This window comes from Thalassophryne amazonica, chromosome 19, assembly GCF_902500255.1.
Source record: "Thalassophryne amazonica chromosome 19, fThaAma1.1, whole genome shotgun sequence".
Classification (NCBI taxonomy): domain Eukaryota; kingdom Metazoa; phylum Chordata; class Actinopteri; order Batrachoidiformes; family Batrachoididae; genus Thalassophryne; species Thalassophryne amazonica.
Genome location: NC_047121.1, coordinates 36,428,778 through 36,446,562, shown reverse-complemented (window position 1 = coordinate 36,446,562; position 17,785 = coordinate 36,428,778). Strand labels below are relative to the sequence as shown.

Genomic DNA, 17,785 nt, shown 5'->3' with positions numbered 1-17,785 from the left:
ACACTAAGATGAAGAGTATCACTTGTACCAGCCACCTTTAAGCAAGCATCATTGTGACCTAAAAAGCTGTCGACCAAGGAAGCCATAATCCAAAATTTAAAAAAAAAAATTAAAAACTATATTTCTTATTATGACACAATTAAAAATGGGATACAACAACTTGAATGCAAATAGCCTTTGTCAGCAATCAGAGATGGCAGAATATGAGGTCATAACAGAAATAAAACAAAGGGTGGCAGGGCTGCAGCGAGGAAGATTATCGGGAACAAGGCTTAAAATTAAAAATAAAAAAATTCCGGACTGTGGTGGAAGTCTACAATCAGAAGAGCTTTTTTCTTCTTCTTTTTATTGAACACAATAAAACAGAACATAGAAAAACATACATCTTCTCATAGGGACTATACATTTTCGTACAATAAAAGTGTTGTCAGAATACAGAGAACTATAAAGTAAGAATCATAAAAAACGAAGGCATACAGTGTTATCAAAAAAACAAAACAAAACAAAAAAAAACAAAGAAAAGAGAAAAAACAAAAAAACAACAATCATAAGTACGCACTCGTATGTCCGTCTGGACTAACTCCAGTAGATGGCAGCGATGCAACTGCATCTAATCCTGCTGCCGTAAAAGTTGACGAAAGAAGAAGCAGAAGAAGAAGCCGGAGACGACGACGACTCCTGTTGACCTCCTCTTCCAATATGGCCGCTGTTAGAGCTCTCGGTGTTCTGTCCAGATTAAAATTAAGGAGCTGCAAAGTTTACACAGGTAAAAACGACATGTTTTATCTGCAACATCGTTAAATAAATGTAGCGTGGACTGTGACGCTGGAAGCAGTGGGCTTGCTAGGTGCTCAGTAGAGTTAGCTTGTCAGTTATGGCTCCACACATATCAGACCAGAGGCTTGAAACGTGATTGTGCACGAATATTCTCCACCTGACAGTTAAATTTAAGAGATTATTTTAGGAAAAAGAACTTGTAGACTTGTTGCGCGAGCGTGCCAACTTTTGTGCTTTCTAGTCAGCTAATTAGCATTAGCTTGCTACCCTCAGCCACTACTGTGGGCCTCCAGATTTACAATGAAAAATTATTAAACAAATGTCTCCAAACTGCTTGTGAACGTTTATGATAATAAGATGTCACCTTTAAGTCAGGTGATCCACCGATGTGGACAATTTTATTCCATTGATGATGTCTCCTTTGCTACCTGAAAGGTAGGTGTGGAATGTAGGTGAAAGGTCACTGTCAGCCTGGCTGAGAATTTGTTTATTTTTTGTTATTTATATTGTGTTATGTCTCATAGGAATGTCCAGTGCATTTTTGACCATATTCTAAGACAGTGTAGAGTATATTCAAGGCAGTTAGCAAGTGACTAATAATAAATGCCTGTTATCCCATGTTGCAGGTGAAACGTTTCGCACCTTCTCAGTAGCTTCTACAATGCTCGGTAATATTAAAGTTACATCTGGTTTATATATTCAGGAATGTTTATAAGAAATGTTTTTATTGCTGCATGTCACTGTTTATTTTTAGCCCGGACCCATGTGACCTATGAAGTCAAAGGGGATGTCGCTGTTGTTCGTCTTAATGACCCAAATTCCAAGGTGGGATCTCATTTATTTAAAGATTTTATGTAATTTCTGTTGTACAGTGCATTTGAAAGGGATTCATCACCTTTAATGTTATGTTTGTTTTAGGGTCATTCCATGTAAAATCAGTCTGTTCTGAAAACAATTTACCAGCTTTGTCGGGATCATGTTGTTTTTTTTTTTTGTTTTTTTTTTTTTTTTTAATCAAATTCACTATGCTTGATTTAAAAAAAAAAAAAAAACAAAAACAAAAAAAAAACCTTCATGCTATGACTATTTTGTGAGTTAAGGTTCGTAAAAACACCTGGGGTGTTTTGAAAACAGGCACTTTTTAAATTTGTGTTTGTTTATTTATTTATTCATTTTATAATTTATATTCCTTGTAACATTGAAGTATACATGATAGCAGCATGGAACATTTAGGGATTAAAACTGAGTACTGTTAAAAAATGAACAGCCCTCACAGTATGCTGATATCACAGATAAAACAGCACATTTAGGTTCTTTCCACCTATCATCATGCTGCTTTGTCCCACCTTGTAATGATACAGACTGCTATAATTTAGTTAAATTCAATAAAACTATAAAAGAACCAATTTCTTATGAGTATGCACCACCTTTAAAGCTGTACAGCCTTTCAAATTTCACAAAACTGACGATTTAATTTCTGCTGAAATACAGGCATTACAAACCAAAATAAACCAGGCATCCAGGTTTATTTTTGAAACGTGTTGCAAAATTACAACTCATTTTGATGAAGAGAACAACTTTACCAACAACACCATCTTTAGGAAGAAGTGCATGTGCAAATACATGAGGTTTTGAAATTGCTGTATGTTAACTTTGACCTCGCATGATGTGTGCACATGGGGCGTGCATGTCAACAACTATTAGATGTGTTTTAAATAACTTCAGTGGTGTTTTCTGGTTTTAAAAAGGGTGGTGGCCAAGTGGTTAATGCACTTGGTTTCAGTGCAGAAGGTTCTGGGTTCAAATCCCACCCCTGCCACATTTCTCCATGTAATGTGGAGTTGCGTCAGGAAAGGCATCTGGCGTAAAACCTATGCCAATTCAACATGTAGATCCACCTTGGATTTGCTGTGGCGACCTCGAGTGCAAACAAGAGAGCAGCCGAAGGGACTTACTTTATTTTTAGATTTAGAAGTGGTTATTTCTGGGTAACCTTTACAAAATCTATGAGAAACATAGTGGATTTACACAGAAATGAGCTGTTTCAGAGTGTAAATAAATGTGAATTGAAGTGAATGTGACAGATATTTTTACTTTGAGATGAAATGGCAGCATTTGTTTAATTGTGATTAATTTAATGTTAGTGTTAAAATGTGCAGTCAGAGCAAAAGGTAGACATTGTATGTCAATCTGATGTGCACTTAATGTTTGACTCTGTGCAGGTAAACACCCTGTCGGTCCAAATGCAAAAGGAGCTGACAGAAGTAATGAGTGATGTGTGGGCCAATGATGCTATTCGTAGTGCTGTACTCATCTCCTCCAAACCAGGATGCTTCATAGCAGGAGCTGATATTAAGTAAGATTTAAAAAAAACTCCAATCCACTCCATTTTGTATTTGTGTGTACAACCAACAGTTTGATAGTATAAACCATCTGCTTGGATTGTTCATCCAGGGTAATTATTACATCAAAATTAGCAGTTTTTAGCCATTGGTATATTTACTGTATGATCTCAATTTGAGTTTTTTTTTTTTTTTGGCGCACACAAAAACCTAATCAAGAAATCTCCCACAAAACCAAACAAAGAAAAACAAACAAAACCTCAAACAATTAAAAAAAAAAACAAAAAAACAATTTCCTGGTTGTGTGCAGCCAAAAGGGTGTGGACTGAAGCAAAGGCTTATAAACGCCCATCTCAAAGGACTACACATATTTCTTCTGCAGATTTAGCATTACACTATTGCCTTCTCTGTGCACAAAATCTTAAAATAAGCGTTGTTTTGATTGATACAGGATGATCGAGGCTTGTACAAGTGCAGAGGAGGTAACCAACCTTTCTCAGCAGGGGCAAAAGATGTTTGAAATGATTGAAAAATCCCCAAAGCCCATTGTTGCTGCCATAAATGGTTCGTGTTTAGGAGGAGGTCTGGAGGTAAACTGCATTATTTCTAAAAGTGTGTGTGTGTGTCACAAAACATGTATTTATATTGAACCATACCTTACACACGCAACTTTTCAGCAAACAGAACTCAACACAGAATACATGGAGGACTGCACAGTGTGATTATATACACATGCCTATTTGTTTCCGTAAGTCACCAACATTTTAGCGAGGTGCGCAGCTCAAGTAGATAGACTCTATCCTTCTCATCACTCTGCTCTGTGCTGGTGTTGTACATAAATTGACATTTTGTAAGGAAAGACTGGTTCAGATTTAATGATAACAAATTTGATACATTTTTACATCCACCAAGGATGTAATAAAATCTCTGGCATTTATTTATTTGTCTGCCTGTTAGCAGGATTATGTCAGAACTGTTTGTATGGAAATAAAAGGTATAAGTATTGTGAGCTTTACTCACTTATTATTTTGAACACACCTTTGTGTGTGTATGTATGTATATATGTACATACATACACACACACACACACGTATGTATATGTATGTGTATATATGTGTATGTGTATATATGTGTATATATATGTATATACAGCATTAAATTTAGAACCAATTTTACAAAACATGAAAGTTAATTTAGACAAATGGGGAAAAGTGAATATAATCAAGATGATCATCTCACCACAGTTCAGTTACTCTCTTATGATGCTGCCAGTCACTATAGCACCATCCATATTTAAACAATATGAATTAATGGTTAAGCAGTTCCTTTGGGAGGGGGAAAAGCCTAGAATAAAACTAACTAAATTGTGTTTACCTGACCCTAGACTGTACTATATTTCCTTTGAAATGGCAAAAATTGCTTCACATTGGTCGGGTCGAGATCATTTGTACTGGGCAATTATTGAGAAATCCTTGTCTGGCCAATTCACTCCTATAGAATGCCTCTCTCAAATTACAGGTGAAACTGACAATCCCATTATGTCACATTCAAAAGAAATCTGGATGAAGGCACATAAACTTTTTAAAATGTCATTTTCTAAACAGTTGTATTCTTCACTCTGGCGGAATTCAGCCATTTGTATTGGAAAGGCACCAATCTACTGGAGGAATTGGCACGATCACAAAATATCCACACTGGGAAATCTTTATAAGGAGGGGGTATTAATGTCATATAATGAAATATTACAAAAATACTCTTTGACGGGTAAAGGACACTTTTGGAAATATCTTCAGATAAGGAATTGTGTAAAGTCACTGCCTCAGTCTTCGGGTGCCAATCCCATTTTGGTCTACTTGAATCTCCCACCTCATCATCATCGAGCTTCAACATTCTACAGGAGAATCAACTCAGCACTCAGTGATGGCTGTAAAGCTTTGAAAGTTTTATGGGAGAAAGACATTGGAACTGTGTTAAAAGATGAAGAGTGGTTTAAAATTATATCTGAAAATGGAAAATCTGTAAGAGAATGTAGAGGTAAATTTACACAATATAAAATACTTTAGAGATACTACTGGACTCCAACAAAGCTGCATAGACTGGGCCTTATGAATAATCCATTATGCTGGAAATGCTGTAATGAGGCTGGGACTCTTATGCACTGTCTGTGGGAGTGTACAGTTATAAAACCCTTTTGGTTAAAGGTGGTGCAAATTCTTAGTGATTGGCTGGGGAAGCCCTTACCTTTTTGTCCCAGATTGTTTATTGGGGGATAGAGCACAGATACCTAACATTTCTGCTGGGAAATTCTCAGTCATCATGGTAGGGGTCTCGGTAGCTGTTAGTTATTCTAACCCACTGGTTCCAACTGACTCTTGGTTTTTTGTTTTTCTTGTGTGTATTTCTCATGTAAACATGAGGTCTGTAATATTGTATTTGCATATATGTGTGTGTGTATGTATGTACGTATGTATGTATGTATATAAAGTATTCCCAGCGTTGGATGGAAAATGGATGAGATTAATGAGATTAATTTTTTTTCTCAAAATTCTACACAGAATACCCCATAATGACAGTGAAAAAAGTTTTTTTTTTTTTTTTTTTTTTTTTTTTTTTTGTAAATTTATAACAAAAAAAAAAACTAAGATCCCATGTACATAAGTATCCACAGCCTTTGCCATGGCACTCAGAATTGAGCTCAGATGTATCCTTTTTCCACTGATCATCCTTGAGATGTTTCTACAGCTTATGCTGTGTTTACACATAACGACGACAAGTCACGAATGCCACGAAGTATACATTCTTGGCCGCTGATCACGAATGTGATGATTTGGGGCAGAGGCGTCAGGTGTCCTCAGGAACTGCTGCAACCTGTTACCACACGTTACGATTAATGGCACGTGTTGCTGGAGAATTATCAGGAACCATTACGCACGGTCAAGAATAATGTTCCGCGTTGTTGCTCGCTATTGCGCGTAACAGTGCATCGTTAAGTTCTGTCACATTGTGAACGAGGTGAATTGTCTCCACACACACACCCATATTCATCCAACCGAATTCAGATCACTCCAGTTTTTCAGAAGAACTTTGTGACTGCATGCGTAGTTGGGCTCTGTGCCATGGAGTGGCGCAGAGAGGAGGAGGAGGAGGACAGCGCCAGATTTGTGGCTTCATGTGGCCTCGTCTCACGCATTTTCCCAAACATCAGGCACATGCAGCAGGACACCTGCAGGAGCGCGCTGAAGAGCACTGAAATGAGACTTTTAGCTGACTTGGTGTCAGCAATCAAACTGAATGCGGTGCAGCAGGGTTTAATTGTGCGCACGCTTCTTCCTCCGCCGGACTGGAGGAGGTGCAGAGATGTCTGCCTGCACATGAGTCTCCTCTGCTCTGGTTCCTCTGGCTCACACTCGTTCTCCCGCTCATCGGTTCCAACAGCAGGTGGAACACCTGCAGGAGCATCCTGAGGAGCTTTAGCAGGAACTTTGGAACGACACTTGGCTGACTTTGCGTCACTGTTCCTCTTCGGCATACTGCATAAAACTGAACGCTGTGGAGCTGAGTTTAATTGTGGGCACGTGACAGAAAACTGATTCGTTGTGGCGCACAGTGAAATGTGACGCCGCATTACAAGTCGTGTCAAAACTTGACAGTTTCTGTGTCACTTCATAATAACGCGTGACCGTTTGGGCTCCAAGAACCATCACAGGAACCACTACGAATGTTGTCATGTTCTATTAAGGATCACTACTCATCAAGACGGATCAATACGCTCAGTTGCGACCTCGACGACGTGAGACGAAATGAGGGTGGTGTGTGACATTCATGGAAGATTTTGTGACAGCCAAAAACATGCTCCACGAATATCAAGAATATCACGCACCAACACGCACTATTAAGAAACCTATTCAGATGTGTTAAGTCACGTTAAGACTGTCAGGAATGTGTCACGAATGACAGAAAAATGACATTCGTAACGCGTCTTGCTTATGTGTAAACGCACCTTTAATTGGAGCCCACCTGTGGTAAATTCAGTTGATTGGACATGATTTGGAAAGACACACACGTCTACATATAAGGTGCCACAGTTGACAGTGCATGTCAGAGCACAAACTGAACATGAAGTCAAAGGAATTGTCTGTAGACCTCCGAGATAGGATTGTCTCGGGGCACAAATCTTGGAAAAGGTACAGAAACATTTTTGCTGCTTTGAAGGTCCCAATGACCACAGTGGCCTTCATCATCCATAAATGGAAGAAGTTTGGATCCACCAGGACTCTTCCTAGAACTGGCAGTCTTTCTAAACAGTGATCTAGGTAGAAGGGCCTTAATCAGGGAGGTGATGAAGAATCCAGTGGTCACTCTGTCAGAGCTCCGGCATTCCTCGGTGGTGAGATGAGAACCTTCCAGAAGGGCAACCATTTCTACAGCAATCCACCAATCAGCCCGGAAAGGTAGAGTGGCCAGACAGAAGCCACTCCTTAGTAAAAGGCATGTGGCAGCCACCCTGGAGTTTGCCAAAAGAGACCTGAAGGACTCAGACCATGAGAAACAAAATCCTCTGGTCTGATGAGAAAAAGATTGAACTCTTTGGTGTGAATGCCAGGCGTCATGTTTGGAGGAAACCAGGCACCATCCCTACACTGAAGCATGGTGGTGGCAGCATCATGCTGTGGGGATGTTTTTCAGCAGCAGGAACTGGGAGACTAGTCGGGATTGAGGGAAAGATGAATGCAGTAATGTACAGAGACATCCTGGATAAAATCCTGCTCCAGAGCGCTCTTGACCTCAGACTGCAGCAATGGTTCATCTTTCAGCAGGACAGTGACCCTAAGCACACAGCCAAGATATCAAAGGAGTGGCTTCAGGACAACTATGTGAATGTCCTTGAGTGGCCCAGCCAGAGCTCAGACCTGAATCTGATTGAACATTTCTGGAGAGACCTGAAAATGGCTATGCACTGATGCTCCCCATCCAACCTGATGGAGCTTGAGAGATGCTGCAGAGAGGAATGGGCAAAACTGCCCAAAGATAGGTGCACCAAGCTTGTGGCATAATATTCAAGAAGACTTGAGGCTGTAATTGCTGCCAAAGGTGCATCAAAAAGTATTGAGCAAAGAGTGTGAATACTTATGCATGTGTGATTTCCTTGTTTTGTTTGGTTGTTTAAATAAATTTGCAAACAATTAAAAAATACTTTTTTTCACGTTACCGTTAAGGAATTTTGTGAGTAGAATTTTGAATGAAAAGAATGAGTTTACTTCATTTTGGAATAAGGGTGTAACATAACAAAATGTGGAAAAAGTGCAGCGCTGTGAATACTTTCCAGATGCAGCTTGTGTGCATGTGTAGAGTGCTGTTGATGTGGCATTGTAATAATATTGTGACCTCTCATGAAAGTCTTTATACTTTGCAGTTTGCAATTGCATGCCAGTACAGAATTGCCACAAAGGACAAGAAAACAGTTCTGGGCACACCTGAAGTAATGTTGGGTCTTTTACCTGGAGCAGGTGGTACTCAGAGACTCCCCAAAATGGTTAGTTTTGGTTTCTAAATGTTCACATTTAGTCAAAGCATTTGGATCATGCAGCGATGCACACTTTGTTCTCGTATTGATAAAGTTTGTTGTGGGTTTTTGCTTGTTTGGTTTTTAGGTTGGCCTGCCCAGTGCCTTTGATATGATGCTCACAGGAAGAAACATTCGTGCAGATAAAGCCAAGAAGATGGGGCTGGTTGATCAACTAGTAGACCCGCTTGGTAACATGCTACCAAAAGTTGTATGCTATTAAATATTGTCAAATTGTAGCAAATGTTTTTAGTTTGTGATATTTCCATTTGTAGAAACTGTAGTCTGTCTAATTGCGAGTTTTCTAGCCAGCTAAAGCTGATTGTTCCATGGAAACATTTGTGTTTTCTTTTAGGACCTGGCCTAAAGAGTCCAGAAGAAAGAACAATGGATTTCCTTGAGGAAGTTGCCATTGACTGTGCAAAAGGAATCGTCAGTAAAACAATCCCTCTTCATAAAGCGAAAGGCATTATGCAGAGTAAGATAAAAACACATGAAATGCAAGTTATTGGTTTGTTTGTTTTTTCTTGGTTCATCATTAGGAAAAGAAAATAGACATGGAATAATGTATTTTTGATTCCACAGAACTTCAGGACTACATTATGAGCTTTGAGTTCGTCCGGAATCAAATTTATAAAACTGTTCATGGTAAAGTTATGAAGCAGAGCAAGGGACTTTATCCAGCACCCCTGAAAATCATTGAAGTGAGTGAAACTGTATTTTTTCCCAAAAGAAATGGATTGATTTAAAAATTCTTGGACATTTGTAGCACAAGGAATTGTGCAAATGCAATTTACGCCATTCTTTTTCTCTGTGTGTGTGTGTGTGTGTGTGTGTGTGTGTGTGTGTGTGTGTGTGTGTGTGTGTGTGTGTGTGTGTGTGTGTGTGTGTGTGTGTGTGTGTGTGTGTGTGTGTGTGTGTGTGTATATATATGTATATATATATATATATATATATATATATATATAAAATATGCTACTTTTTTGTTTGTTTGCTTTGTTTTTTTTTATTATCATTGAGCATAGACTTTTTCAGTTATAAAAAAAAAATCTCAGCTGTTTCTAATACAAATAAAGACTCGCCTCATTTTTATGCTCTTGGGGTAACACTCCTTAAAGTACATTCTCATCAGTGCTCAGTTTGATCTTTGGGGAAATCCATGGCATGGTATCTCACTGTCTGCCATTATTTAGAATTTTCTTGTATATTTTGCCTGAATAAAAGTGATACTACATTTAGGGGTGTGAGATTTCCTCGGAAACATTGAACATCACCTTATATTTTGTGTAAAAATGTAATTTCCACATAAAGTATTAATTTATAAAAATATATGTTGCTTAGTTTTCAATGAGGAAATATCGCAAAGCGAATGTACTCATGGTTTGCTGCAGAACTTTATGGATTTTAAAACAAATATAAAGGTTTCGGTTCCTCTATGTCCTGCCTGCACTGGAGGAGAAGGTGGCATTGTGTTTGAGTGTCTCACAGTGAGCAAAGAGCAGAGTCTTACAAGCATATTATTTTTCTTGCAAAGTCTGCTCTGAGTGTTCTTGCTGAGGTTAAACTAAAAACACAGCTGCAGACCCGCGATGCTTTAACAACAAACACTAACGCACCCTCTCTCCCCAATACACCTAAATCTCTTCACTGTATAATGCTAATAATGCATTCATAAAACCTTCTTATCTCTCAGTCAGGTCTTGTTTTCCACATAAATACACAAATTCTTGATCACTCCTGCTCAGAGACTGCAAACCCAAATGGAAAGAGGATGTTTTTTGGGGGGTGGGGGAGGGGATCTGCTCTCCACTACACCCCTTGATTAAAAGTCCACTTTTGAAGACATTTTTCATACTACTACTAATAATAATAATTTTAACAACTAAAATATTTAAATCAGTAGATCTGGACTAAGTTTAATTGATGAGCCATATAAAGATAAGTTTATTCTGTTGAAATCATGTATTCTTTTTACCCAAATCTGTATACTGAAATGCGAGGTTAAAAAGACCTAGGTTAGAAAAGATTTTCTGGGTGAGCATGACCCCTACCCCCAGCTTCCTTTTTTTCTTCTTCTTCATCATCAGTTTGCCACTCACGCCGCTGTATGTTGTTTCCATGTTGTCCAGACAATTTAAGTTGTCAATTCTTGACTTAAAATAATATCGATTTTAAGATCATTAAAAAAATTGCAGTGTTTTATTTATTCCCCCACCCCTCTACTTTTCCTCTTTCAGTGTGTGAAGACTGGTGTTGAACAAGGCCATGATGCTGGATACTTGGCTGAATCTCAGGTGAGTTTTATTTTAAAATAGTACAGCCATAATACTACAGTTGGTAATTATGTTTTGAAAATCACTGATTCCTGTGTTTGTCACAGAATTTTGGTCAGTTGGCAAAAACCCCAGAGTCTGCAGCATTGACTGGCCTTTACCACGGTCAGGTTGCATGCAAGAAGAACCAATTTGGAGACCCTCAAAAAGAAGTGAAGTACGTAAGTTAATATTACTTACACAGCCTGTGATCATCACTCACAGAGTGCCGATCCTTATAAAAAAATTTAAATTGGAATTCTAGGAAATCACAATCTAGACTGTAGGAAATATAAACAGAAGTGAGGCTACTGGGCTGAGATAGTAACGAGGCCCCACACAAACCTGCACTGCTCAGCATCTATCTTACTGACGCCAGATCACTTCGCAATAAGATGGATGAAATGGAGCTGCTCACAATGGTGCAAAAATCTGCTGACCTGTTCCTGGTCTTCTGACAACAAAAGACCAATCTCCACCCATTTGTAAAATATTGCACTTCCTTGAGGGGCTGCTTGAAGTTGACCCCTGCAGTTGGACAGGAAGCAGCACATGAAACTGCATTACAGCACATGTCCTGCTTTGAAACCTTTACACACTTTTCTACCACTCATTTAAAATCATCTCTTTTGTGTTCTCCTGACACAACTGTCACTCTTAAATCTCTCTCTCTCTCTCTCTCTCTCTCTCTCGATACGAATGCTAATCTTATAACTATTTACAAGCTGATTGGTTTGTGTGGAATAAAATTAGTCGCTAGTCACCTCAGAGCGTGTATGGTGTACTCTGCCTTGGAGCTGCAGTGAATGCCAACTCGGTGGTTTGTGAAAAGTTGAGATATTCAAAATAAAACTCTGAGCGGACACGTGTTTAAAAAAAAAAAAAAAAAAATAGCCAAAGCACTCTGTGGGGAAAAATAAGACTGAAAAAGCCTTTCACTTTGATGGGAAGTATTGCCATGTTTTAAAATTACAATTTTTTGTGGCATGGGATTTTCTAAGATCTCTTTTAAGGACATATATAAAGACGTGTCCATACTACCCACTTAGGCCCGTCTGGTCACGTTTTCATCTTTTTCACCGTGACAAACTAAGCCCTGTATGAGAAACATCAAGACATGGCCTGAGAGGCCTAAAACCAAACTTCAAGACTGTTTTGAACACACAGAGATTTATATGCACAACAGGAAATAGACGACTTTTCATCTACGGTTCTGTTTTATATAAAGAACTGTCAACTGTTACTGTAAAGCCGTTAAGATGGCTTAAAAATGACTACAAGTAGAACATAGAGGGGCATTTCCACTGAAGTCACTCTCAAGTCATAATGACCACCAATTGTTTGAAAGCTGACTTGAGTGGGACTTGCAGATTGATGACTTGAGTGACTTCATCCCACCTCTGCCCTCATCAGCTATAGATGTGGCAATGAGACAACCGCCAGCAATACAATGATACAGCAACTCTCTAGTAGAAGAAAACCATGTCTTTGCCCGCTGCCTTTGAGGTGACCAACAGCCACTGGGAGCCTGCTGCCCCCCGCATCAGACAGCCTGGCACTTGCTGTGTGCACAAGGTGTTAGAAGGGTATTCTGTTATTGTTAACCCCAGAAAGGTTGCTGGCCCTGATTGTATGTCATGGAGGGTATTCAGAGATTACACAGAAGAGCTGGAAGAGTTATTCAGCAAAATCTTTAATCTCTCCCTGCCTACAAACACTGTCCCCAAATGTCTTAAATCTGTCACCGTTATCCTGTGCTGAAGAAAACCGTCAGCAGACTAATGTTGTAGGAAGATTATTGCACTATCCATCTAGCGGTCCTGTTTCTGAACACATGGAGTCTGGACCCATGTGAACTTTGCCACTCCTGATGGGCTGTGGGTCCCGACACCCACTGGACTTATCTGGAAACTTTACTTCCATCACCTCTGTTTTGTATGTTTGACAGTTCTTTATTGTACTTTATTTGTTCTTTGTTATTGTTAGCATGGCCAAAGCAGTTGGTCAACCTTCTGAGTCTGTTCTGCATGGGGTTTCTTCCTAAAAAAAAATACTCTAGGGATGTTTTCCTGACAACTGTTAGCAGTGTGCTTGCTCAGGGTGGTGGGTAATATTAGACTTTACCCTTGTGAAGAGCCTTAGGGCAACTAAGGTAATTTAGTACTACATAAAGAAACTGACTTCAGACTGGTTACTCTCACCCCTACTCTGATGAAGTGCTTTAAGCACATCAAAACTGCACTGTGTGTTTCATATGACCATGGCCAGCAGAATGGAGACAAGCTGCTGGACCTGGGTGCAAACCAGCACACATGTAGGTAAATTTTGTAGGATTTTTCAACTAACCAGTCACAGGCGGTCAGGCTGGGGAATCATCACTCTTCATCCCTGACATGCAATACTGGAGCCCTGCATGGTTTTGTGCAGAGCCCTGTTTTGTTTTCCCTCCACATGCATGACTGTACACCAGTACGGAGAAGGACCAGTTTGCAGACAACACCACTGTAGTCAGACTGATACAGAACGGTGACAAATCTGTCTGCAGGGATGAGTTTTCCAGACTGTCTGAATGGTGTTCTACCAACAGCCTGACACTAAATATCAGTAAATTGTCTCTTCTCCTTTTCTCCCTATTAGAACCCTTGCTATCTTGGGTGCAGGTCTGATGGGAGCAGGTATTGCACAGGTGAGTGTGGACAAAGGTATACACACAATCCTAAAGGACACCACTGAAGCTGGACTAGCACGGGGACAGGAGCAGGTCTACAAAGGGTGAGCTACGTCATGGGGGATTGTAAAGGACTTGTATGTATTTACGTTGTGTGTGTGTGTGTGTGTGTGTGTGTGTACATATATATATATATATATATATATATATATATATATATATATATATATGAGAGACTTAGCTAAATGTACAGTAACTATTGAAAGAGTAATTTTAAGGACATGAATAAAATGGCTTTGGAAGATACTTGTATGTTATGCTTTAGTAATTGTTTAGAATGTGAAATTTGTTTGTAATGAATTTTATCAATCTGCCTTTTGCACACACACACACACATACACAAAAGGCTCAATGACAAGACCAAAAAGAAGAGCATCACATCCTTTGAGAGAGACTCTATGTTGTCCAACTTGACTGGCCAGCTGGATTACGCTGGCTTTGAGAAGGCCGACATGGTTATTGAGGCTGTGTTTGAAGAACTAAACATCAAGCACAAAGTCCTGAAAGAAGTTGAGGCTGTAAGTGCAACCAAAGTGTCTTACTGAGTCTTTCAAAGAAAGCATGACATTTACATTTGTGGAATTACATCCACAATGGAGTGCAAACTACGACATTGACTGACAAAAAAAAAAAACATTTCCAGGTTATTTCTCCAGACTGCATATTTGCAAGCAACACTTCTAGTCTCCCCATCAAGGATATTGCTGCTGCCAGCAAAAGACCAGACAAGGTTTGCACTTGGTGATGTTGTCCTTGCAAAATCCAGTGTTTCTCTAATTGAACATTTACACAAGATGAAACACAGATTGAGTGAAGTTTTTCCTGTATCTGTAGGTGATTGGAATGCACTACTTCTCTCCAGTGGACAAGATGCAACTTCTTGAGATTATAATCACTGATAAAACATCAAAAGATACAACAGCCTCTGCTGTGGCAGTTGGGCTGAAGCAGGGCAAAGTTATCATTGTTGTTGGGGTAAGTTTCAGTGTCGCCTCATTTAATAATGCCTGATGTAAAACACGATAATAAGAAAGTACTCTATTTGTGGGCCCTTGAGCTTTTACATGTTTGAAATTTTTTAGGCCGTCAAAAAAAAAAAAAAAATCAGGCTTTTTATCTAAAATTTCAAAAATTATGCCCTTTAAACTCACAGTGAAAAATAATCTCTACATCGTGAATTAAAAGAAATACAAATCTAAAAGGCTAAATGATGATGTGGTATACCACATATAAACCATCACTTTAACATCCACTTTTCATCAGACAAGTCAGTGGATGAATGCATGAACATTTCCAAGACACTGATTATGTCTTGGACTTTACTTACGTCAGTTATGAAGACATATAAACAGCTATGGCACTCAATGGTATATCTGTTTGGAGTAGACACTTCTCAGAGACTGAGTGATCATACAAGGAGACAAGTGAGGAAAGCCACCAAGACACCCAGACAACTCTGAAAAATGTATAGGCTTCTGTAGTTGCGACTGGAGAACTTGTGCATAGTGCAAGTTTTGCATTTTATGTCACTACTCATAGCTTCATAGTGGAGTGGAGCAGAGAAGGATTTTCTTTCAACAGAACTGATCAAATCTGGGCTTGTATCTCCTATGTACCTTCTGGCAAATTGTAATTGAACAATCAAGTTTTCTTTAAAAAAAAAACTTCTCTATACCACTTTATTATTGAAGCTATATAACTGTCAATGCAAAAACAATCTCCTGGATGTAAAAGTGGTTTATATCTGGTATACTAAAGGGTGCACTTAACTTATCACATCATTATTTTGGCTTTTATATGTTTGTTTGAATTCAAGATGTAGAGATGACTTTTCACTGAGTTTGAAATGCATAATTTTAGATATTTTAATACAAAAAACCCTGAAGTTTTTGTTTTGGTCTCCTAAAAAAATAAAAACAATTCAAACATGTAAAAGCTTAAGGGTGCACAAACCTTTTTCACAGCACTGTAGCACAGTAAATTGTGATTTTATTATTTAAATATGAATTCCTATAGTAACACACTTAAAGATGTCCTTCAAAGATGAAGGGGAAAGATCACAGCAACATATAACAACTGACCAACACAATACATGGGAATAGCTGTAACAATTTTTTACAAATCCTTGCAGGATGGTCCTGGTTTCTATACAACAAGGTGTTTGGCTCCTGTGCTGGCTGAAGCAGTGAGAGTACTTCAGGTTTGTAACATCACAAGAATGAAAATACAAAACCTTAACCTGCCATTAATCCCCCACTCCTGTTCACACTCCTCATTAGCAATGTCCTTTGAGTAATTGTTGAAAAATAAAAACATAAAATATTTAGAATGTGCTGTAGTAGCTGATAGGAGATTTTGGCTATAATAAGTTTACATCAGTATCTTAATTAATTTATTTATTATTATTTGGGTTGTTGTGTGTTTATGATATTAATTTACTACTTGCACGTGTACAGGAAGGCATTGACCCTAAGAAACTGGATTCCCTCACCACGAGCTTTGGGTTCCCTGTGGGTTCGGCCACTTTAACTGATGAAGTTGGCATTGATGTTGCCGCCCATGTTGCCGAGGATCTTGGCAAAGCTTTCGGTTCTCGGTTTGGTGGCGGAAATGTTGAGGTTCTAAAGACCATGGTGGACTTAGGATTCAATGGTATGGACGGACAGAAGTGATGGCCTCAGTTTTGTGTGTGCTTCTTATTGTTAATTATTAATGGTTTCCCTTCAAAGGCCGCAAATCAGGCAAGGGTTGGTATGTCTACCAGGCAGGTGTTAAATCCAAAAATGTCAATCCAGATATTGAAGAAGTTCTCAAGAAATACAAGCTGTCACCAAATCCTGCTGTGTAAGTTGACTGTAGATCATTTATGGTTTATATTTACCAATCTGAAATACATTTTGTTTTGCTGCACAAACTGGAACCACATGCATATTAACAAGTTATGTACTGTTAGCTATGTCGGTGTGGAGTTTATTGTTTGTCTCTTAACAGTCTGCTTTCTCTGACTTTCTCTAGTTCATCTGATTCCGACATACAGTACCGACTTGTGTCTCGCTTTGTTAACGAAGCTGTGCTGTGCTTGCAAGAGGGCATTTTGAAGACGCCGTTGGAAGGAGACATTGGTGCTGTGTTTGGGTTGGGATTCCCCCCATGCCTTGGAGGTCAGAGTTCAAACTTGACACAGTCTTTATTAAAGTTTTGTCATTGGTTTGAAAGATTGAGTCTACTGACAAGGCATTTCAAGGAAATGCAGGTCTTATCAGTATATGCTAGTGTAAGGTGCGGTTCAAAAAACAAACTTGGTGGTCTCAATGAATAATAACTACATTCCTAGCAACCTGCTAGACCTATTCTATGCTAATTCTAACACATTGCCATATCTTTCTGTGTTACAGGTCCTTTCCGGTTTGTCGACACATTTGGCGCTGATAAGTTGGTGGAGAAGATGAGGAAATATGAAGCGGTCTATGGGAATCAGTTCACGCCATGCCAACTGCTACTGGATCACACAAAGGATTCTAGCAAGAAATTTCATAAGTGATCAGACGTGTGTGCAATTAGCACTTAAAATATGTCACATTAAAACATTTGCAGTCAAGTCTGCGAAGGCTCTGCTCACCTTTGAAGGTTTCTTTGTGATAAATTGTTTGGAAAAATTAATTTAAGAAGTTAATCCATTGGAATTGACTGAACAGCCTTCCAATAGTTAAAAATCCAATGTGTGCTCAAAATGGACACAAAATGACAGATTACCTAATTTTTTTGGAATCATCCGTATGTTTAGTGAGTTTGGAACATCTGAAGAAATAACAGCCATTGCTTTTTGTTTTTTTAAAAGTCTGTTCATGCCAACGCTGCATTTCTAAGAATGTAACCCTGATCTGTTTGTTTAGGGCAGATATAGTGCACAGTGAAGACTATAAAGTGCTCTGAAAGCACCTACCTGAGTTAACACTTCACACACATTTCAGGAACTGACAGATAAATGTTAATAGGATTAGGTAAAAGCTGCACAATGGATTTATTTTTTTCAAAGGGTGGGATACCAGTGAACAAACCATTA

General features: G+C 38.9%; 1 protein-coding gene across 1 annotated transcript; it reads left to right on the top strand.

The window, feature by feature from the left end:
• The first annotated feature begins 649 nt into the window (after positions 1–649).
• Positions 650–17,435, top strand: hadhab (hydroxyacyl-CoA dehydrogenase trifunctional multienzyme complex subunit alpha b). The gene is made up of 20 exons (XM_034195500.1): positions 650–766; positions 1,404–1,445; positions 1,532–1,602; positions 3,000–3,133; positions 3,571–3,709; positions 8,533–8,652; positions 8,771–8,873; positions 9,038–9,160; positions 9,268–9,386; positions 10,920–10,976; positions 11,063–11,172; positions 13,632–13,766; positions 14,069–14,240; positions 14,366–14,452; positions 14,557–14,697; positions 15,854–15,922; positions 16,179–16,374; positions 16,452–16,566; positions 16,738–16,883; positions 17,118–17,435. Exons 1-20 carry the CDS (start codon positions 700–702, stop codon positions 17,261–17,263), a joined length of 2,292 nt encoding a protein of 763 aa, XP_034051391.1. The 5' UTR covers positions 650–699; the 3' UTR covers positions 17,264–17,435.
• The last annotated feature ends 350 nt before the right edge of the window (positions 17,436–17,785 follow it).

Coding starts and splice junctions, on each gene's coding strand:
- hadhab (XM_034195500.1), top strand. CDS start 700: ATGGCCGCTGTTAGAGCTCTCGGTGTTCTGTCCAGATTAAAATTAAGG. Junction 8,653..8,770: donor CTCAGAGACTCCCCAAAATG/GTTAGTTTTGGT, acceptor TTTGGTTTTTAG/GTTGGCCTGCCCAGTGCCTT. Junction 8,874..9,037: donor TCAACTAGTAGACCCGCTTG/GTAACATGCTAC, acceptor GTTTTCTTTTAG/GACCTGGCCTAAAGAGTCCA.